The sequence below is a fragment of the Rhipicephalus microplus genome, unplaced genomic scaffold, assembly GCF_043290135.1.
Source record: "Rhipicephalus microplus isolate Deutch F79 unplaced genomic scaffold, USDA_Rmic scaffold_108, whole genome shotgun sequence".
Classification (NCBI taxonomy): Eukaryota; Metazoa; Arthropoda; class Arachnida; order Ixodida; family Ixodidae; genus Rhipicephalus; species Rhipicephalus microplus.
Genome location: NW_027464680.1, coordinates 465157 through 487861, shown reverse-complemented (window position 1 = coordinate 487861; position 22705 = coordinate 465157). Strand labels below are relative to the sequence as shown.

The 22705-nt window shown below is 45.8% G+C and overlaps 1 protein-coding gene across 4 annotated transcripts; it reads left to right on the top strand.

Annotated features, from left to right (window-relative positions):
- Nucleotides 1-1073: 1073 nt before the first annotated feature.
- LOC142790457 (acetyl-coenzyme A transporter 1-like) lies at nucleotides 1074-22586 on the top strand. 4 transcript variants are annotated; one of them, XM_075885293.1, is made up of 10 exons: nucleotides 1074-1151; nucleotides 10107-10386; nucleotides 11035-11342; nucleotides 12617-12771; nucleotides 14435-14631; nucleotides 14747-14931; nucleotides 15364-15484; nucleotides 15898-16119; nucleotides 19505-19674; nucleotides 21982-22586. In XM_075885293.1, exons 1-9 carry the CDS (start codon nucleotides 1093-1095, stop codon nucleotides 19661-19663), a joined length of 1686 nt encoding a protein of 561 aa, XP_075741408.1. In that variant the 5' UTR covers nucleotides 1074-1092; the 3' UTR covers nucleotides 19664-19674; nucleotides 21982-22586. The 4 variants fall into 4 exon arrangements, with proteins under 4 accessions (XP_075741408.1, XP_075741410.1, XP_075741412.1 ...); XM_075885295.1 differs by lacking the exon at nucleotides 1074-1151 and adding an exon at nucleotides 1864-2026; XM_075885297.1 differs by lacking the exon at nucleotides 1074-1151 and adding an exon at nucleotides 1895-2026 and having other exon boundaries at nucleotides 10104-10386.
- The last annotated feature ends 119 nt before the right edge of the window (nucleotides 22587-22705 follow it).

The window sequence follows — 22705 nt, the reverse complement described above, 5'->3', positions numbered from 1 at the left end:
TAAGTAGGGCACTGCTGTTGATGATATTGTTGTTTGTTGTTGTTTTAGACGTTGCATACATTGCCATATTCTGACATACACTGTTATTTGACTTTAGCGTTCCTTTCATGAATATTGCTATTATGGCGACCAGTGACGTAGCCAGAAGGTCGCACGCACACCGGGCCCGTGCCTCCCCCTTCTAATTATATATATATATATATATATATATATATATATATATATATATATATATATATATATATATATCCCTTTCTCGAAAAAAATTTTTGTCTACCCTGATGGCGACACACGTTTTTGATTGATATGTGGGGTTTAACGTCCCAAAACCACCATATGATTATGAGAGACTCCGCAGTGAAGGGCTCTGAAAATTTCGACTGCCTGGAGATCTTTAGTGTGCCCCCAAATATGAGCACACGGGAGACACGATTTTGAGGATATACGGCGGTCGAAGGCCGCTAAGTTGAAATTCTGACTATTTACTTCCTATATTTACCACCGGAAAGCGACATACCAATTGAGCCAACCGTTGTAAGCAGCGAGTCACCGCTTCGTTTAAACGTTTTTTTCGTTCATCCAACATGTTGCGTTTTGTACCCGACCAACGGGGCAGGGGCGCTAGGATCAGTCGTTGCATCCCCCCTCCCCCCCCCCCCCCCCCCAGTGGCGAACGATAAACGATATGCTCTTTTCAACACTATTCAGCGACGTCACTTTGCGGCACCCCGGGAGAATGTCGGCAGAATTTCGTCTTGGGAAGTGCAAACCCGGCCGTGCACCTTCGCGCAGGGTACACCGGGGGGAGGGGGGGGGTGCTTCTTTCGCACTGTCTCAAGTGCTTCTTTCACACCCCCCTGCCGACTCCCATGGGCAACCTTCTCGAACAACTTATAGCCGAAAGAAACGCTTACGCGTTCACACCTCACAAGAATGTGTGCTCAGGGATTCTCAGCAACCAATTGCTTCATCGATCACGCGACATGCGTCACTTCGCAGCTGTGCATGGACGCAGTTAGCGCAAGAGGCACGCGCGCGCGTGCCAGTTTTGCATTCATCCTGAAAAGAGAAGGGGGGAGAGACGCCTGTACAATGAAACCAGAGAACAATACCCATCGGCCTTGGTCTTTTCTCTCGGCGGGTTCCGGGTAGTGAGTCTTTTTCTTACCGTTGTACGATACTCTGCATGCGAAACACGTCAAACGCCAAGAGACAGTAGGGTTGGGCGTCTTGGTATGACATGGCAACGAGTGCTTCCCAGCGCAAACGACAGGGCAGGAGGAGACACAAACACCGCATGCTTCGTTCTTCCTACAGCGACGTCAATAGCGTGTCACGTTTATTGCGAATTGCGCCGTTGGCATTCCGACATATCGGTTATTATCGTCAACGATGTTTTTTTTTTTTTTTGCGAAACTTCTACCACGTATCCATAAAAATAATGCCAGCACTTCGCTTTTTTTTCTTGTTGTTACATAAAGGAGCATACATTTTTAGCGCGTGACACTAAAATTGTTTATATATATATATATATATATATATATATATATATATATATATATATATATATATATATATATATATATATATATATATATCGTGGCAAAAGTGGCCAACCAGACCGCGCACGTGCGGAAAACAAGACACGACATAAGGAGAACAAAACGGGGGTACATTTTTCTTTCTTACTTACTATTATCATTATTATACCTTTTACAGAGCAGAGAGCGCGACTTTCGCTTCGCGCGGCAGCTGACGACGCGCGCGAGCGTCCATAAAAAAACGACAATCGTAAAATACGCCTTCATACTTCACCGAGGTACAGCTGTGTGCATTTTAAACATTCCGACAAGGCTTCCAGCAGCCGGGGTTTCTTAAACGCAGCGCCGCCGAGCGGCGAAACGAAGCGACCGGGACACGTATGTATCGGCGGCGTGTTATATCGTCTGCTGCAGCCGCATGCATGCATGCATGCACGCGTAGACTACAAATGAGTGACGCAGGACTTGTGAGCAGAGTTACGAAGGTGAGATACATTGCGTATTGCATGAGAATGCGTCTTCCCTGCTGTGCGGGATTTTGCAAGGGCGTGAAAGACATGCCTTGCGCGCTTATTATTGCTGTAGAAATCAAAAATGTACACCGAAGTGTACAAGAGCCACGGCGTTTGAGTGCATTGGTCTGGGCAAGTGTCCACTGTTATAACATCACACGTTCTAGTGCCCTCGTCTTTCGTGTCGTTTAACTTTGGCCTCGGACGAAGGCAGTGTGTGTTATCAAGTCTGCGTTGATTAGGTGATGTCGTTCAGATTATACAACACCGAATTAATGGATATCGTTTGCAGTAACCTGTAATGGCCCCACACACGAGAGAGCGTGCCAAGCCCCCTCCCCCGCTTTTTTTTTTGGTTGGTAGTGTGAAACTAACTGGCACGCGCTTTGACACGTCCACTTTATCACTGACTGATTTTTGAACTCGAATATAAGCGCAAGTGCTTTTATTCATTTAGGTGTACACTCGTGCCCCGATGTGGCATTTCGCAAAGCCTTTTGTAAAGGATAATTTCTCCAATCCTGCCGGAATGTTTTGTCTCGTTCTGCGTATAATCGACAGCTGCCCGTATTCGACGGGATAGTACGACGGCATGCAAAACGATCTTTATTCTCCTGAATCGCACCGATTATGTGATCAGCCCCGCAAGCCAATGCCACGCAGTGGTATAGCGAGATTCTTGACCTTTTTTTTTTCTTTTGGGTGGGGTGAGGGGGGGTGACTGTTACATTTTTTGTTTGTGCGTGCATTTGTATGTGTGCGTGTGTACAGGCGAAATTGACCCCTAGCTGGAGTAGCGATCAGGTGGCGGGTTTGACACTCGCCTCCCTCGCTACACCACTCGTCAACACATATGTCCTCGGATGTCTCGACTTCATCAAGCCATATATATGCATACACGGGCAAATCGTATGAATGTCACAGTATCGAAACCTGTGAGAATAAACCGAATTCTGCTGAGCCTCGGATTAACCTAAATAATTTCACAACTGCCGTAACACTCGGTCAGACGATTCCGGTTTCGTTTCCAAAGGCCGCGCCGGAAGGTTTGACAACGGGCGCACCCGATAGCTGCGGCGATTCACTGGGTCGCCAGACATATGCTGCCACTGCACTATCGGGTTATTGCGCGGCCAGATGTAGGCAAGGTCTCGCTGTAACGAAGTTAAAAGGATGGCGTCGAAATAACGTCGTTCGTACGCTGTATCCGTTAATGCGTTGTGTCCGACGACCTCACGGTCGGCAATGTGTATCCAAGCAGATGTCCGACGCTCAATAATCGCCGGGACGTCATTTCCCATACCACACCGTTGAGTGATACGAATAACGCGCAGCTGTTTAATAAATCTTCGCCGCTGTTATTGCGCGCGTACACAAGTTGCGCAAGTGCGTTTAAACGCTTCTGGAGATGCAGAGGTGCTCTATTTTTATACCTAACGGCAATGCAGCTGTTACGATAAATCTGTCGGTCGTCATTGTGCGCGTTAAAGCATCTGAATGCGAACCGCATAGTCTTCTCTGTCCCGATTTCCTTACAACACCTCCTCCGCTGACATTGAAAGAGCACAAGCGTGAGCGAAGTCCCCATTGAGGCAGGGGGGGGGGGGGGCGTTCTTCGAGGGCGCCCCCCTCCCTCACCCTTATGATGTGAATGCATGGGCCTGTCTTTGCACCTCCCCTCTCTGTAATGCCAACGCATGAAGCTGGCTCTGCGCCCCCCCCCCCTCTTCTCGAGTCCCTCCCTGCCACCGAAAATTCGAGATAGACGCAAGAAAATAAAAATCTTCTGTTGGAGCGGGAACCGCATCCAAGACGTATGCGTGGGGAGCAGGCGATTACCACAAGGTCACGCCCGTGCTCCAAAAAAGGACCGGAAAAAAAATGTCATCTAGGGACAGGAGTCAAAACACCAGGCGTCAAAACATGTCAATTGCACAAAAACGAGGCAGTTGTTTAAAGGCCCGCCCATAACAAAGCGCTCATGCTTCATCATCACCGAAAGGACCCACAAACTCCGCCGCGGTGGTCTAGTGGCTAAGGTACTCGGCTGCCGACCCGCAGGTCGCGGGATCGAATCCCGGCTGTGGCGGTTGCATTTACGATGGAGGCGGAAATGTTGTAGGCCCGTGTGCACAGATTTGGGTGCACGAAAAAGAACCCCAGGTGGTTGAAACTTCCGGAGCCCTCCACCAGCGTCTCTCATAATCATATGGTGGTTTTGAGACGGTATACCCCACATATCAATCAAATTAAAAGCATCCACGAAGTGGGCATTAGCGTAGGTTCGCATGTTGCCTTACGTGATGTGGATGTACGCAAATTCGCAAAAGCAAAAAAAAAAAAAATGGTGTAGCGGGCACTTCGAAACTGACCTTGAAGTAGGCACTCTTAAATACAGTGAGCATGAGCCACAAGAGAAGCTCAACAAGAACAAGTACATTTGAACGGCCTAGGTTACCTGCACAGACGTTGCTTTCCTATAGCGTCACAGTGTCGCCAGAGAAGCGAAGCCAGGCTAGCGATTGAGAAGGTGATGCAAAAGAGGCTGGCTTGATATCGCTTGAGGCGTAGCCCAAGCGTCGTTTCAAGCATTTCTTAACATGAGGTGGTCGAAATAAGCCCCTAGTCATCCACTATGGCACGCCTTAAAACCAAATGCAAATATTTTTTTATACTTTTGTTCCCTAAACCAACAGTTCAAAATTTTCGCCAACTGTAAAGCCACCTGCCAACGATATATAGAACAGCAGCAACACCAGTTAAATGTAACAATGTAACGCCGGCACACGAGTGCGGATTTGCGCAATGCGCACATACCGTCCGCCATCTTGCTAGCAAAATTGTCTGGTTCATGAATCATGATGCTTGACGAGCGCGCAACTTTGCAGCGACTCAAGAAGACAGCAACAAGACGTGCATGTGCTTGTCCCTCTTCCTGTGTCCCGCTTTGAGGGCAAACAGCGAGGTCGATGTCGGTATAGTCGGCCGACAGATCTATCTTCGTCGTACTGCCAGCCTTGTCGGTGGTCAGCAAAGAGATGAATCTTTCGTATCGACAGCGCTCCTTGTCGGTGGTCAGCAAAAAAGAATTTTTCCGTACCGACAACCAGTGGCATAAGCCCACGAGTAGCACACCAGGCCCGTGCACCCCCCCCCCCTCCCCAAAGCGTTTTTCGCCATGGCATAGAGAGCGAAAAAAAAAACATTTCAAAAAAGTACTCCTCACGAAATCAATGTGGTGCCCCCCCCCCCCCCTTTCCATCTCAGAAAAAAATTTTTGCCTACGCGCCTGATCCCTGCCGACAGCTATCGTTGTTTATGGTTGGGAAAGAATCTTGTCGTACCGAAGATACTTTTGTCGGTCTCGGCAATGGTCGTGTCGCACCGACAGTTATTCTCATCGGTGGTCGACCAATAATTAATGCATCGCACCGACTGCCATCTTTGTCGGCTTCGGTGGTCGGATAACAAAAATAGTGCCCTACAGGCAGTTAGTTATATTTTTAGGACCGACAGGAGTGAACCAGGGGTCTGAGGGAAGGCGACAGGTCAGAATCGCAAAAGGCGCTCTTGCGGTCGACCTGCGCTGCCCGCGTGGTGCGCACTCATTACGTATTCCTTTGCACGCATCTCGAGCTTGTAATATGCACAATGCAAGCCCGACTAATCTATTCGTCTTGATGAATATGACATTTCGCGCGCTCTACGTGAGACGCCCGCGTAGGATCTTAGCGCTCGACATACAAACCGGCATGCGCCGAACGAGTTGAAATTCGAAAAAAATGAGAAAGCGTTCAATGTGCGCGCGCGCACAAACGAAAGCCAATATAGGAGAAAAAAAATAGAAGGAGGGGCGTACACGTCGATGATATGTGGGGTTTAACGTCCCAAAACCACCATATGGTTATGAGAGACGTCGTAGTGGAGGGCTCCGGAAGTTTCGACCACCTGGGGTTCTTTAACGTGACCCAAATCTGAGCACACGGGCCTACAACATTTCTGCCTCCATCGGAAATGCAGCCGCCGCAGCCGGAATTCGAACCCGCGACCTGCGGGTCAGCAGCCGAGTACCTTAGCCACTATAGACCACCACGGCGGGGCAGGGCGTACACGTCACTTCAAAGTTCTCGCAGCAACATTCTGCGACATAAAATATTTATTGCCAGTATATATTTTCTTGCTGCCACAACGCGCGTTGCGACTCGCCTTGTTGAGCGCTTTGTATACTCGTGTGGAGCAGCACTTTTCTGCTTAAACAAGCGACCTAAGACGGCAAAGAAATGTCATAGACTTTATACATACGTCACGGCAACAGAGAAATTATGCACTATGCCTAAATTCGCATCCGTTGCTCACTCCTGAATAGCAACGCCATATTTTTGGAATCTGCCAGCTGGTTGTGCAACATATGAAGGTAAAAGTTAGTGAACAGTTAAACTCAACTTTTCGCAATGGCTTCATTTTTATGACCACATATAATAGGCGTGAAGCGCTGAAAACCACGTGGTGTTGCTTCCTGACATAGTCCAACATAGACTCCGTGCAGACTATGGAGGCGTTCAGGCTCGCTGGCAGCATGACTAGAGTGTACTAGACCCTTCCAGTACACTGTAGCATGAGCAGCAGCAGGTGATATCGAGAGGAGAACACGCTCTTATAGGAACCCAAACTTCAGCACTCAAAAGTTCGTTTGCAACATAGGCGCTTGCCCGTGTGCTCAGATTGGGGTGCACGTTAAAGAACCCCCGGTGGTAGAAATTTCCGGAGTCCTTCACTATGGCGTCTCTCATAATCATATGGTGGTTTTGGGACGTTAAACCCCACATATCAATCAATCAACATAGGCGCTTGTATGACATCACGCGTCTAGCCTTCTCTGCTCACCCTCGCAGGCAGAAAACTGAGGGCGCAATAACGTATCGTGTCGCACTAGGACTGTGTACGAGACATCCCGGCAACGGCTGAAGTTGGCATGACGCGTCTACAATTAAAAAAAAATTTCAACCAGTTTCACGGCGTGAATGAGAGACACCGTAGTGGTGGGCTCCGAAAATTTCAACCATCAGGGGTTCTCTAACGTGCACACAAGTTCTCACTTCTAAGTCTCATTTCAAGCATCATCATCATCTTTTCGTTTTATTGCGATAGCAATTATATGGACACTCTCGGCTGGATTCTGCCGCCGGCGTTGCCGTCACTCACCGTATATGTATACGTATCTATACACCAGAACACAAACTTACTGCTTGCTGCCATATTGAAAAGCACGTGGCGCCATCTGTTGCAAGCGCGGCGAAGAAACACTTTCAACTGCCACCCCAGCAGACACTCTGCAGATCAAACGCGAAACTTCACTACCCGAGTGCGGCTGTAAGCATGTTCCGCGCTGTTCCTGTGCTGGAATTTTATGCCGATTTCGTGTGAAACGTCGAGACCTTTCTCGGCAGTCAGGAATGTATGCAGCACTTGTATTGCAGACTGCTGAGCAACCTCATCAAGTACGTATTATCCGACTGAAAGAAACGCGAACAGCGTAAACTGCGACGTGCCTTGGCTGTGACAAGGCAGAATTTGTGCTGATAGCCGGCGTCAACGTAGCGCTGGAATCTGGCTCCAGCTTACGCTCATGCACCACATGTGTATCTATTGCCAGTCCTGCCAGGCACTCGGAACACACACGCGGTGCAAAAGTGCCAGCCAGAACAAGACTTCAAAATGCTACGGTGACGCTGGCCGAAAGCACATGTAGATTCGCCTAGTGACAGTCAAGACATGTCGCAGTTGGACCAAGTCGAAAGCCATGATTTCCGCACGGTTCACGTCTTTTTGCATCGCGATAGTGGGCAGTTACAGTTGTACTAAACATGCGCGGCGCGTGCATCCACGCGTGAGTCGTAATACGTATATCCTATTGTTGACATGCGGCCTGCGAAAAAGTACGGCAATAGTTTTGTGCCGCACACTACAGGCATACTGCACGCAAATCGCTGCTGTAAAGTGGAACAGCTGGAGTCGCGCGAATAAACGCAGTAAGTATACTTACTCGTATACTTTACTAGGCTCGTAGTTTTTCCTGCTGATTGCGATTATATCCTATAGGGCGGCGGAGCACAGCGTTTTCCGTTCTGGACGGAAATCTGTGCAATCGCAAAACACCGCACTGCCACGATTCCCGCCATGCGCTGTGAACTTCACAGGCAGTGCTCAGCAATCTCTTCCTCTTGCGCTGGTTGTTGTCGCATCAGATGACAGCGCACTGGTACACAGATGACATTCTATAAGCGGGCGCAGCGTGAACAGGCGCTTTTTCGCATTTTAGACTCCCAGAGCCACTGCATGACACGCTAGCGTGGCGCGCCTTGGCAGTTCCAAACAAATCATGGCGTCTCTGCGAGCGAGGGTATACCGCCGAAGGTGCCTGGGTGCGAGATAGGCGTGCTGTTGTCTATATATATGAAAACGCTAAAGAAAAAGGCATTAAAAAAAAAAGGCTCCGGCGCGCGGAATTGAACGTGAGAGCTCCGAAGCGTGAGTGCGAGGTTTGATTGATTGAAAACTTCATTGGACTATTTACAATGTGCAACCACTATCGTGTTTTCAGCATGGCCAGCAACATGGCGCAGTGAACGCTAACGCGCGCGCTTATCTCGCGGCTTTCACCGGAACGATTCTGTTGTAGTTACCGGGCGCACAAAAGTCACTGCAATCGTTGCACAGTCTCGGTTGGCGAAAAGGGCGCGGTTTTCAGACACAGCGAAGTAACAACTGAGACGGTTATTCGCGTTCCCCTGTACCTGTGAGTACGTTGCGAGCGTCATTTGTGCGTGACAAACGCGGGGCACGTTTTGATCTGCTTGCCATTCTGCGCGTGACGTTCCAATTTGTTTCTATCGCGTTCAATGCTTCGCCTTCGCGACAAATCTGCGAGTTTTTTAATAACGAAAGTGTTAGTCATATCACGAAAACGGCCGTCGTCTAGAGAAAACTTGGCCGCGCTGAACAGCTACGCACAACCCGGACTCTGCGCGCTTCACTACCGCGACGCCCCGCCACGGTGGTCTAGTGGCTAAGGTACTCGGCTGCTGACCTGCAGGTCGCGGGATCAAATCCCGGCTGGGGCGCCTGCATTTCCGATGGAGGCGGAAATGTTGTAGGCCCGTGTGCTCAGATTTGGGTGCACGTTAAAGAACCCCAGGTGGTCAAAATTTCCGGAGCCCTCCACAACGGCGTCTCATAATCAAATGGCGGTTTTGGGACGTTAAACCCCACGAATCAATTATCATCAATTACTACCGCAACGTAACGTTAAGCCGCGCATATGCCGAAACCGTGCCGCCACGCCTGACTACGTCTTGCCGGCCCGCTTGGCAGTTGTGTAGCGATCGTGGCAGTTTGAAAGTGGTCTGGCGCAGCAACTGTTTGCGTCATAATATGCGGCATAGAGTTGCTGCGCATGTGCGCGTCTTTGGAATCGCTAAGTAAGAACCGCGCCTAGTCGTGCTGAGGCAGTTTAGCCATGGGCAGTCCGAGGAAGGTCCACACACCCGAAGGGGCTGCTTATCGAGAGGATCGACCAGCTTATACTACTATTATCACAACAACGATAGCGTTGGGAGGACTAAGGCCGATTTTCGGTAAAATATTTTTACTCTAGATTGGCGCAACCGGGAAGGGTGTCCAGCCCCCCCCCCCCCCCCCCCCGAAAAATTTCCAATTTTGCAGGTGTATTTTGAAATTTCGTTACACACACACACACACACACACACACACACGCATGCATGAAGGTATGTAAAGCACGGGTTAACCCTGCATCCACCACCGGAAAAAATTTTTTCACAGGTACAATGTGTGCTGTGCTTTTGAATGATATGAAGCTTTTATTGCATGACCGTTTGCTGATTAACATATGCTTATCCAAATCTTTACACGGACCCTTGAATTCATCAGCACATTAAAATGTTTATTACAAAATTGAGTAGCTAATAAATAGAAGTTGAGTGTTTTCAATGATAGCAAATGGCCAGAAGTGGGCTCTCCATTTTCTGTTGAGCAGCAGAAGACCACCATGTGATATGGAGATGCACAGGCGTACCACCAACAAACGCCGAGATTCTATTGGGGACGACATCCTGGCTCCAAGCAAGGAACCACTGTTGGAGAATGGCCAAGCGAGTGGGGATGGCCACCACAATGATAGAGAATACGCTGGCAGTGTGCTGGAAGAGTGGCGTAGCATTGCACTCCTGCTGTTTCTGTACGTGCTTCAAGGTGTCCCACTTGGCCTCGCATCCGCTATGCCACTGTTACTTCAGAACAGACGCATCAGCTACAAGGTGGGCTATCCATTCAGTGATTTATTTGGGAAACGATGTCCACTTATCCTCGACTTCACCTTCTCCCTTAAAAAAATTTCTGCCATTTCCAGCCATTAATGTAAAGTGTCATCTATGAGGTGGACGTTACTTTGGCACACAAAAAATGAATTTATAGCCATAACTTAAGGTACCAGTGACCTCATATTCACCAGCTTTTGCTCTTTATAAGCTCGTCCATCTAGTACTTTCAGTAAAATGCATTCCGAGTTTGCTTCTCCAGCGTGCAGCGTTGAGCTGCATATACACTGCACTGCCATAAAACATCTAGGAATCGATGCCTCTCCTATGAAAAAGAAAACGCGAGCCGTTTTCGTCTTCTGGGACAATACCAGCCACTCGCATCATGAGTGCAAGCTGCAACCATCAGGCTTATGCGCGTGATCTAGCAGCATCTTGTAAAATTTCACAATTCGATGACTTTTCAAAGACTTCACCACTGAATTGTTCGCATTCAACACATGCTACTTGGATTCTGAAGCCCCGAAGTCCCTGAGGCAGCATCAGCCCTACCCTCTGCATCTTTGTATTCTCTGAAGACACGCAATTACAAGGTACTGGCAAGGATAAGCTTTAGTCTTAATGGAGAAACAACCTCATGTCACGCAGGAGCAAGCCCTGTTCAGCTTAGCAGCATGGCCCTTCAGTGTCAAGATCCTGTGGGCCCCCATTGTGGACTCTTTGTACTCCAGTCGCTTTGGCCGGCGCAAGTCATGGCTGGTGCCTGCCCAGTACGCCATTGGTTTGTCGTTCTTCTGGCTGTCATCGCACATGAGTTTTCTGCTGGGTGAAGATGAAGGAAGCAGCAAGGCAGAGCCCAGTGTTCTTATGCTGACCTTAGTCTTCTTTTCACTAAACTTCCTGGCGGCTACTCAGGACATTGCTGTCGATGGCTGGGCCCTCACAATGCTCTCACGGTGAGTGCACTGTACCTTTTTAGCGCACTCTTCCTTAGGGAAATGCAGACCCTTCACGGTTGTGCTATCCTTGACATTTTCTCCCTTATGCATGGGATACTTGCTACTATTTCTTTTACAGCAAAAGCTGTTATGAGATCAAAATAAGGTTGCGGGCGCCGTAGCTGTCCGCTGGTGTCCGTAACGAAGAAAAACACCAAGGAGACAATGAAATTCGAAACCGGGTCGCCTGCGTGCCAGCCTGGTTTTTTACCACACGGAGTATGAAACTCTGTTGCAAACTGGCATTAGGCAGACGATCTTGAGAAACGAATTGCATAATTGCGAGTAACAAAGCAATTCAGAACAGCAAAGGAACAACCAGGCGTCACACAATGCGAATTGCATAACAAGTGGATCGTCGAATGCTCCAACCCATTCCAAAAGCTTCAGGCACGATTCTTCGTCAGCCACAGCGTAAAAAAAAATTGCACCTTACAAGTGTGTAGCAGGTACCACACACTTCCAAACAATTACCAAGAATGGCACAGAGAATGCCTCCCTACTACACAAAAATTGCGATTTATGGCATAGTGGGTACTTTGCATGTGAGCTTGTAGCAGTTACCCAAAGAGTTTCCGAGAGAGCCGCTGAAAAGCTGCTCTTCCACCTTTCCCTGTGACTGTGCTGCGCGTTCTGTGCAGGCCTGGCGATTTTTTTTGTCATATTATCACTTCGTTATCGTTTAGTCCTTCCAGAGCCCTGCACGGAAACTGGCCCAACAGTCGTACCCAAGTTAGACTAGCTGTCATGCAGTGCTGTTATGCTTGTCTAGACAAGCTAGAAAAGCATAACAGTGCTAGTCTTGTGTCCTTCCTTTATTCTGTCTGCGTTTTTGAGCTGTTTACTTCGACCTGGACTTTTTTGCAGGGAGCGTATGAATTCAATCTCTTGGGGCTGCTCTCTTTAGGGCTTCTGGAAAATCGACATTTATTTTGAAAACCAACGGTTTTGTTAGTTTCACAGTTCCAAACTTTAGCAACTACACTTTTTCTACCAGTAGACAGCCCCAATAAGCTATCTGGCAGGAAGCCAGCGGACTACTTCAGTAGTGTGTTCAACAGCCCATAGCCACATGCGTGACAGAAGGATTTCCAGTGCTTTTACGATTTACAGCTAGCTTTGTACAAATAGAAAAATGCTTAATTTTACTTATAAAACCTCTAAAATGTTAACTAGCTTAGTACAAAAAGGTCAGTAATGTTACGATTCGAATGCTTGCTTCGCCATTCCAGGCGGCACGTAGGATATGCCTCCACGTGCAACTCTGTGGGGCAAACGGTCGGATACATCATGGGAAACGTGGTATTTTTGGCTCTCGAGTCTGCAGACTTTTGCAACCGCTATCTAAGGTCCACTCCCCAACAAGATGGCATCGTCACTCTTGATGGTGAGAAGCTTCTGCTGTTAATCCACGGCTAAATTTACAGTGCTTGCTTTATTTTATGACAACAGTCTCAGTATTTTATGACAACCTAAAATTCTGTGATACTTCATTACATGAATAAAATAATGTGCTTCGTTAAACATGCAACATGCAATATAATAGGGTCATAAACAGCATGTCTACATCTCTTAAACGCATACTAAACAAAATGTTTGCCACTGAGTTGTTCAGCCAAACTGAGAGATTACGTGCCGAAATTGATACACAAAACATTGATTTCAGACAAAAACTTGATTAAATGATGAAATTAATGTGTCTTTCTCAAACTGGAGCGTTTAGCCACCGCAAAGTGAACCAGAGAAGGTGATGTTTAACACCACCAAAAACAGGTGTGAAAACAATGTCACTTGTCCCCTGCGTTAGCACTCTGCTCCCACTGCAGTAGCTAGAACCAGTCCAAATGGCATCAGAACTGAACAATGCTCCTGGGTGGGGTAAAGCGTCAAAGGAGCAGAGCACATCCCAGTTCCATTTGGGAAGGGGGAGAGTGGAACACAAGGGAGATGTGAAGAAAGTGAGGGACCTAGACAGGACAACGTGCACCCTGCATTAATCATGGAGACAACTGATGTCACGGCCACTGATGTGTAGCCCTGCGCGCACTAAAGACATTCCAAAAATGCAGCAAAAAATATGTGAAATAAACTCTGCTTATCGGGACAGCTGCCTCTTTCCAATGCGAAATTTCAATATATTCGTCATTCTTTCTGATTTTTGTTCAATATCCCTTTAAAGGGGCCCTGCAAAACTTTTTCAGCATGGTCAGGAAACGCTGTCAATCGGTAGTCAGGGCTTTCCAGAGCATGTGAGCTAAAGGTTACAGCACAGCGCGTGGCCTAGAATTCGCAATTAATTCTCCAAATCAGCTAGAGATCACTCTTACTTCTCTTGGCAAATGATGCCATAAATCCAAAATCCATGGCCACCGGCTGAATGAGCAACATAATCTGCACAATTAGAGCCTGCTACGAGATGCCAACATGCTCACTTATGATCACACTGAAAGTAAGAGACACATTTGAAGGGGGGGGGGGGAAATGCTCAAGGCCATGGCGTGCGCTGACGAACAAACACCGCTTCTTGCGTCCTTATCAACCCCCTTTCCCTTGCGTAGCTTTGAGCGAGCTCACTGGTATGAAAGGTGAGAGAAAGCACATAAAGTTTGTGACGATTCCTGTAAACTCCACTCGTACTTGACGGAATCTAAAGAAAAATTGCGGCAGTGGATTTGTCCAGGGACAGACTCCTTTAATGAAGCCATTCAATGATTACTGGGCAAAGTACTGCAGGGCCCCTTTATATTTGTCACAGTATCATCATTTGGTAGATAAAGCAACGAGCACACACTATAATCATTGGACTAAACAACACTTTACAGTCAGCTTTGACATATGCGTGTCCATAATCACCTACCTTGTACGGGTCTCAAGTCATAGCATCATTTTCACCGAACTCGATAAACATCATGATGAATATTTAACCACTCGGCTACTGCAAAGCCGTGCTAAGTCTGAGCATGATAACTTTTCACATCTATACTAAAAGTGAGAAACCACTTATGCATTCATGAGCCCTTTCAGACTTGATAATTGTGAGGTGGCTGCAGGGTTCCTGAACTTCTGGGGGATCGTGTTCATGTTGACGACGACCATGGTGGCCCTACTGAAACACGAGCAAAGCACAGTAACCAGTCACGAGGATGGCCGGTCTGATCTGGGAATTTTTCAGGCGTACAAGATGGCACTGCGCATCTTTCAGCTTCCCAGCGTCCGCACCTTATGCATCTTTTTAGTCACTGCCAAGGTGAACGCCGTTTCTCTCGCATGTTGATAGTAAAATTTATTTGTGCCATGCACCAATTATCTGGAATTATTGCCTCATTACAAAAGTGACACTGATTGCTCAAAAAACTGTCCAGGTTGGTTTTGCAGCGGCTGACAACGTGACGGGGATGAAGCTTCTAGAGGCTGGCATGCGCCGCGAAAACTTGGCCCTGCTGGCTATACCAGTGGCGCCCATTCAGATCCTGTTGCCAGTGATCATAAGCAAGCACACTGGTGGCAACAGGCCACTCAACGTGTATTTCAAGGCCTATCCATATAGGTATGAAACTCAGCATGACGTGAAGGCTTACCAGCTTTGCACTGACTTGCTTACTACGAATATGTTAAGAAAAACAAATTAAGCATACGTTTCCTCAGGGATGCATAAACATACTCTTGTGGTTGCTAGATGTAGCTTTATCAATCAAAAGAAAGGTTTTTGTCTTGAAAACTGGAATTACTGTTAACAAGCGAAAAGAGAAGAAAGCCAATTTAGTCATACAGCTTTGACCTACTAGTTAATGAAAGCAGGAATTTTACTTTATCATCACGCTTGATGCATTTTCAAAGACTAAAATCAATAGCGCAACACCTTCTGTGCAAGCTAAGTGAGGAGAATAACTGGGTGCACAGGTTAAATAACCTTTGGGAAAATATAGTTGCCCCAATACATCACTAATAACTGTAGCACAATCTGTGGCTTTTTTTTTAGGTTGCTCCTTGGATTGGTGTTCATGGTTCTTGTCCACTGGACGTATCATGTCAAGAATCCAGATGGAACATTCCCCCTCTATTACTATGTAGTCATTGTTCTCGTCTATGCTGTGTACCAGGTAAGAAATAACTGAACGGCAATTGAGCATGGCCAACCTCATTATGGGGATGGCTTTTTTCACAATTTTGTTATCACCAACAACTGTAACACTTACACACACACACAGGGTTAGGCATAAGATAAAGAGATACACAAAAAAGTCAATGGGAAAATAGCCTCACCATAGTTCACAGCAGTCGGGATATTCAATCAAGAACGTGCGGAGAATATTTTTCACCTTTCATTATGGTTTATCTTGTATTTCCTTCACTTCCGATTAAGAGCTATAAGCAATGCCCCTCAGGCTTTCCTCAGATTCTTTGATCGACACTCCTGTTGTATGTCTTGCGTGTTACTTGCTGGGAGGGTTCCGTTTTACGACAGCACTTGTGGCTGAACGAGATGTACATGCACCTGGTCTTGATTGTGCAGGTGACCCTGTATAGCAGTTTTGTGTCTTCAGTGGCATTCTGTGCAAGGGTGAGTGACCCAGCTGTTGGGGGAACCTACATGACCCTGCTCAACACCGTCAGCAACCTAGGCAGCAGCTGGCCTGCGACAGTGGCACTGTGGATGGTGGACAGCTTCACTTTCAAACGCTGCGTTGGTGCCTCTGAAGCGTGGCTCTACTGTTCTTCAAAGGAAGACAAGAATGTGAGAACACGTACCTTCACTTTTATGGCAACTATATAGCACCCGCTAACAGCTATCAGATACCTCCAAATTGTTTCAAGCGAAGCTTTTACAAGTTGCAGCTTTCAGCGGCGCCGGAATATACGAAAAACCCGGTGCAAGCTAGGATACAGAAATAGGGTCCTCGATGCACTGGCCACACGCATATCTGCATGTGCTGTTTTTTTAATAACCGATGCTCCCTCGAGTGTGAGCTTGTTGCTTTCTAATAGGGCTATGCAATCTTTTGAAAAGGTGACTTGTCATCTCGCATAGCCACATGATGTTGCCGCCAGGTTATGAATGAATGTCCGTCATTGCTGCCTATAGCAAATTAATTGTTTTTGTGGCTAAGTTCATAGTCTCATTCCCGACATGGGGAAAGAAAAAATTTAGGAGGGGGCATCGTGCAATGCGACAACACGAAATGAAGAAGAAAAATGGTACGTCAGGAACTCGCATGCGAAGCTTTCCTCGCCATCATTTTTCCGATAAGGCAGAAGCTTTTGATTTTTTTTTCCCCTAATATCCACAGTGATCAATATTTTTACCTAATGTACGTGGAAGCATGTCCATGGTGAGTGAAGTCTGTGAGGTTACAACTAGAGACAGAAGCAGTTGTCAGGATTTGGCATTTTGCAAAAGTTAGTGTGACAGACATTGTGGTAAAATAATTTTACTGAATGCAGCAACTCATCCGTAACGGTAAATGAAATCTATCTGTATCTGCACAATACAACCTCAATAAAAGATTGCTGTGCTGCAGTGACTAAGAAGCTGATGTGACTGCACTGCTCGTTGCCAAAACAGCAGTACAATTACAAAATGTGCCACAGTGGAGGGGTTTGGAATTATTTTTCGACAGCCGGGTGATCTTTATTAGGAGCCGAATCACAAGTATGTGAGCGTTCTTGTATTTTGCCACTATCTTGAAGGGGGAGACATAGCACAGGTGGGTGTGCAACTACTCCTGCCTATTGCTCTATTATTTTTTAGCAAACATTACAAAACTTTGCAAGTTGCTTGAATAGGGGTTTTACTATATATTCTGGGAATTGGGCAAGAAAATACAAAGCTGTTCTAAAAATAATAAAAAAAATTATTTGTCTGTTTTTACTTTTGAAAGAACGTTTGTTACAAAGATTGTGCTGTAAAATGGTGAAATTTCTTCTGTGCCCAGGGTATACTTCTGAACAAAAATAATAATTGTAGGCATGACCATTTTTAGTTGAATATAAACATTTTATGACTAGAATTTAAGGCTGTTTTCCTAAAAAAAAGTTTTAGTAAAAAATACAATTCTGGTGGCAACAACATTATTTTGCTTCAGAAAAGGTGCATGGTATTCAGAAAGAAGTTGCAAAAGTGTGCATTTGATAGCTTCAGCGGTTACAGTGAAAATGTTCCTTTATGACGAAAAGTAGTGTTAGAAGAAAACGCCGTTTAAAGTTCAAGTTGACTCGGCGCAAACACGAGATCAGGCGCGTTTGGGGCCATTTTTTAATTTTTTACTGGGCACAAAAACTCGCCACATTGTGGAAAAACTTGTCACTTATTTTTTGAATATTGTGCCATGAAAACTGAAAAAATTGCATCTTCCTTCACCTTTGCCGTCCATCCCCCTTAAAAGGGACACTAAAGCCAAATAATAAGTTACGTCAGAGTGAAAGCTCAACGTATGACAACATATAAAACGACAATATTATCAACAACAGTGCCCTACTTACCGAGAAATTAAGGTAAATGTCAAGAACACAAGCGCCGCAGTAGGACATTTTGAAAATGATCCTGACGACATCAGACGGACCGCCTACAATTGATCACTAGTAATCGATCTAACTGCACTAAATAAAAAACCTTCCGTACATCAAGAGACACAATAGAGTGCTGCTTGTTTGTTTCTATTTGATTAATGGAAAAAAGAACCATCGAACGTTGCTAACGGGGAATGGCACAAGTGGTTCAAAAATTCAATTTTTAGCATGGTTAAATCGGACAGGTGGTGCCATCTAGCGGGACCTAGTCGAACCAAAATACGTCGGCAATCTCGGAACCAATGGCGGGATGGCCATTGTTGCTGCTCTGGCTCCCGCTGCTTTCAATCTGCTGCTACTAGCGCAGTTACGCTGGGCAATGCTGTGCACGGTAACTGTGACGTGAGTAGGTCCGGTCGGTCCGCTTCAGTGAGGCGGGTAATTTGAAGTGCACTAACCCGATGTAGACCACTAAAACGTGATTTTATTTCAAAATAGGCCCTTCCGTGGCACAAAAGTAACACTACAAGGTTTCTGGACCGCTATTTCAACAATCAACGTCCACTTAATAGTTGCCTTTAAAGGCGCCCTGCGACACTTTTGGGACAGCCTTATTTAGCACCGAAACGTGTGTAGCGATGATTACCGAGATGAATGCAACAAAAATGATGAACATTGGTGCACGGAAAGTGAAGTTATGAGTCCTCAAAGTTCAAAACTAGAGCAAAGAACGACGAGAAACGTTCTCTTTCACATTTCACTTGCCCGCTGACGTCAAAAGCCGCTTCCAATCACAGCACACGTCTAATAAAAACATTCCGAAAATGTCACCTTATGGCGGCTTTTATACAATACCTCGCTACCGCTCTTTTTGATGGTGTCGTTAGCATGGCTGCTACGAGCCATGTGCGTCGGGTAGCAGATGCTCCCACGGACACACTGTGTAAGATACATACGCTTTGGGCAGGGTCACTTCTTGGCTTGCATGCAAGAAGCGTTCTACAGCAATGCCAGCGCCCACCGCCTGTTGCATTTTTGGCTCACTAAAAATGTGGCATGCGTTTCCACTTATAGTTGCTGGCGCACCATAGCCTCATTCGCAGAATAAGTGTTGTTCTTGTTGTTTTGAAAATACATCATTTCGAAACAGGAATGATTTCTTTCTGAGAGAGTACAAAAAACCTTTTTGCTCTTTTTAGCATTCACTAGTATGGCGTAACTACCGCCATATGAATATTGCATGCTCTTTCTTGCGTCAAGTCAATAAAAAGCGAACGGTGTTTGTCGCCACGTCACGCGACACGACATCACTTCCCATAACAAACATAGCCGATGTATGTCCCCGTAGTCTCAAATCAAGATAGTTTGTCCCGTGAATTAAAATTATCACAGCAATGATTTCGGCGTTGCCATGTGCGCAACGATACCAGCACATTCCACAGCACCAGCAGAATCGATAAAAAATATGTGCTCATATAGTGTCGCAGGGCCCTTTAATGGACCCGCTGCGCCTAGGACTCAGACCCGCATTCTCGTTTTCAGCAAGGGGTTTCTCTATAATCGAAGTTGTTAAATTGACTGCCTAACACTAACACTATTTTCTTTTTCTACAGATATGCAGCAGCCAAAAAGGCACCTGCGAGACTACAATAGACGGCTACAACATAGAAATGGTGTTCTGCATTGCACTCGGTTTCCTGTGGCTGCTGTATGCACGGCGAAAGGCTAACTGGCTGCAGTCCTTGCCACAGTCCGCGTGGAAGTGCACTTAATCACAGTGCAGGTACGATGTAGTAATGTGTGCAGCTTCTATCAGTGGATACTAGAGTTGGACGACTATCATAACAAACACCTTAACAGAGCGATTACCTCGAAAATAAATGATTCCTTACAATCCAGCTGATATTGTTAACAATCCAGTGGGCAACATTTGAGCAAGGTCACTAGGTGCTGCTGCAGAGCAATTATATTGTGATTCAACGACTTCTTTTCAGTGCCTTATGCTACCATTAGCCAGTAGCGATTGTTGAAACAATGTGGCCCGAAAATTTCGACCAATCACTAATGTCAGTGAAAGGCATGAAAAAAATAATAAAAGTGCTCTACAAAAGCACCCCTCTTTGATAATGTATTCCGAAGGTCACAGGCAGCTTGCTATAAGGGTAATTGAGAGCATTACGGAGTGCATGGCTCCGTATATCTGTCTACAACTTGAACAATTCCAGTTTTCCGCTATAGTCAATGCATCAATGCATAACTTCTTTTCCATTTATAGTACTCCAGTCACACTAAAAACTTGGGGTCATTTTAAGTGAGTGCGCGTACGGCCTCAGAATGCCACTTTGACGGCACACTGCTACACAGGAAAGGGATGTGTACTATGAAAATTATGGTAATGACAATGGTGATTAAGTAGCCCTATATTTGTTACTTTATGCAATGTTCAAAGTAATATTGTGTCATAGCCATGAGTAGCCTATAAAAAAAAAGGCCATAGCTTTGCAAAGGCAAAGCAATGAACGCGATAGCAACAAATTGGAAGGTCACACAAAAAATGGAAGGCAGGTCGAAATATGCCTCGCGTTTCTCACAGACAATAGATGCATGAAACGTACTCACAGGTACAGATGAACGCAAATAAGCGTCTCAGTTGTTACTTTGCTATGTCTGAAAAGCACGCCCTTTTCGCAAATGGAGAGTGTGCAACGATTGCAGTGACCTTTGTGTGCCTGGTAACTACAACAGAATCGTTCCGGTGAAAGCCGAAGGCCAGCTAAGACGTTCGATGTTCCCCACTGCGATGTAGAGGCGCGAGTTTGAGCGTCCGCCCCCTCCTCTCCACGGGGCAAAGTACGCATTGGAGATAAAAGCGTGCTGCTGCATTGTGAGATGTGGCAATGCACGCTAATTGCGCCATCTCGCTGGTAATGCTGAAAACACGATAGCTACCCCCAAGATGCCTATCACCATCGCTAAATCGTAGATATAAACAGCTTGCCATTTGAATGTTAGAGGTGCTCCTTCGTGGCTCAGTGGCTAACGCCTCGCACTCACAATACAGAGGTCCGACATTCGATTCTGCACGCCGGAGTCCTTTTCTGGATTATTTTTCTTTCTTGCGTTTTCATATGTATAGATACTTATATATACAAGGTGAACGATGTCGACGCCGGCAGCAAAATCCAGCCAAAAGTGTCCATATTATTGCTATTGCAGTAATAAACTTTAGCTGAAAACGCAGCGGATATTGCCGTGCCATGACCTTTGCTAGGCATACAATTGGTGTCCGTGGCTGTAAACTGTCTGAGAGTGAGAACAGCAAAGTAGTTCATGTTGTGATATAGTAGTACATTTTAATCAGTAACAATATTCCTAATAACAAAAGCTACAGTGCAAGAAATACTACGAAGCCTGCTTCCAATAATAGGTTACTTATTCTCAAGCCACCGCTACCGAGACTAGACACCCCATTGCAACGAAGAGAGTTCGGAGAACACACTTGTAATGTAAGGACAACACTTCTTTGATTTAAAAAGAAGCACCACATGTCACGTATCCTCTTAAATTGCTATTTACACTTTTCAGATGGTCAGATATAATGTCAATATAAAAGCGCATGTCCCCCTTTTCAATGTTCAAAGAATAATATTTTTAATAGATTTTGAATTTTTCAATAGTTAGTTTCAGTGCTGCACCGAGGGAAGCCAGGTTGGGCAGCGTTAGCACGTGCGCTAATTACCTATCTTGAGACAAGTGCAAGTTTTAAAAATTTGCACCTATTTGTTTTGTGCAGAGCTGCCTTTACATCCAATCACTGTCTTGCTCTCTTTAGTGGCATAAAAAATATGCTTACGGATCAATAGCATTATCATATGTAAATACTTAATACTGGCAAAGTTCAGTGTACTTAATGGATAAAGTAAGGACAAAATAAAAATTGCCTACTGTAGAATTTTCGACAAGTTTTAGAGTGAGATAAATTGCGCTGCTGCACCAAAATTCTTTTCTTGTTCATAAAAGCATGCTAAAATCTAAAAATTAGGGAAGTGAACACAAAAAGGCAAACACGCCTTCCTCTTCCTTATTTCAGGTATTAAGGCTACCACAAATAAGTCATCCAGAAACTTCAATGACAAGCCCTTGGAGCTGACTGCCATGTCTTTCATTTACTCTTGCGCTCTAGTCATTATGCAAAGATGTGTCTTTGTTGTAGATGCATCTGAAGCACTGTAAATTTTTTACATCTGAAACTTTTTTCAGACGCGTTTGTGGAAAGTACATCTCGTACTTTGTATGAAAGTGGGCGCATGTATTTTGTTATCGTTTTAAGTATAGGGGTGTAACCTTCTGTGTATACTGTTAATTGAAAAATATAATAAAATACTCTGAAATTCACATTTAAGGATTACCATGGTTATGACAAATTTGAGCATTAGAAAATATGAGTATGTATAGTCGTTATATTAAAAAAATATTTTTGATAGAACTATCAGCTGACAGTAATCGTTATAACCTATGCCAGTGGTTCTCAAACGGGGGTCCACGAATCCATTTGTATGATCTGCGAAACCCCCAGCCGCATTTTTTAAAAGCATGATTGTGCCACGTATTGGTGAACTGCCCAAAATAAAGTGATGTGGCACGTTTGTTTGATGTTTTTGGTAGCAATAAAGTGCACCTGTTTCCCGCTCCAGGTCTGCTAGTTTACCTACGTACACCCACTCCCTCCCCTCCGCTGCAAGGGCTCCCCCATCACTTCCACCAGTCCACAAGGGGTCCGCGACACATCCATGACTGAGAATCACTGCTCTATG

Coding starts and splice junctions, on each gene's coding strand:
- LOC142790457 (XM_075885293.1), top strand. CDS start 1,093: ATGAAACCAGAGAACAATACCCATCGGCCTTGGTCTTTTCTCTCGGCG. Junction 1,152..10,106: donor CTCTCGGCGGGTTCCGGGTA/GTGAGTCTTTTT, acceptor TCTGTTGAGCAG/CAGAAGACCACCATGTGATA. Junction 14,632..14,746: donor TCTTTTTAGTCACTGCCAAG/GTGAACGCCGTT, acceptor AAAACTGTCCAG/GTTGGTTTTGCAGCGGCTGA.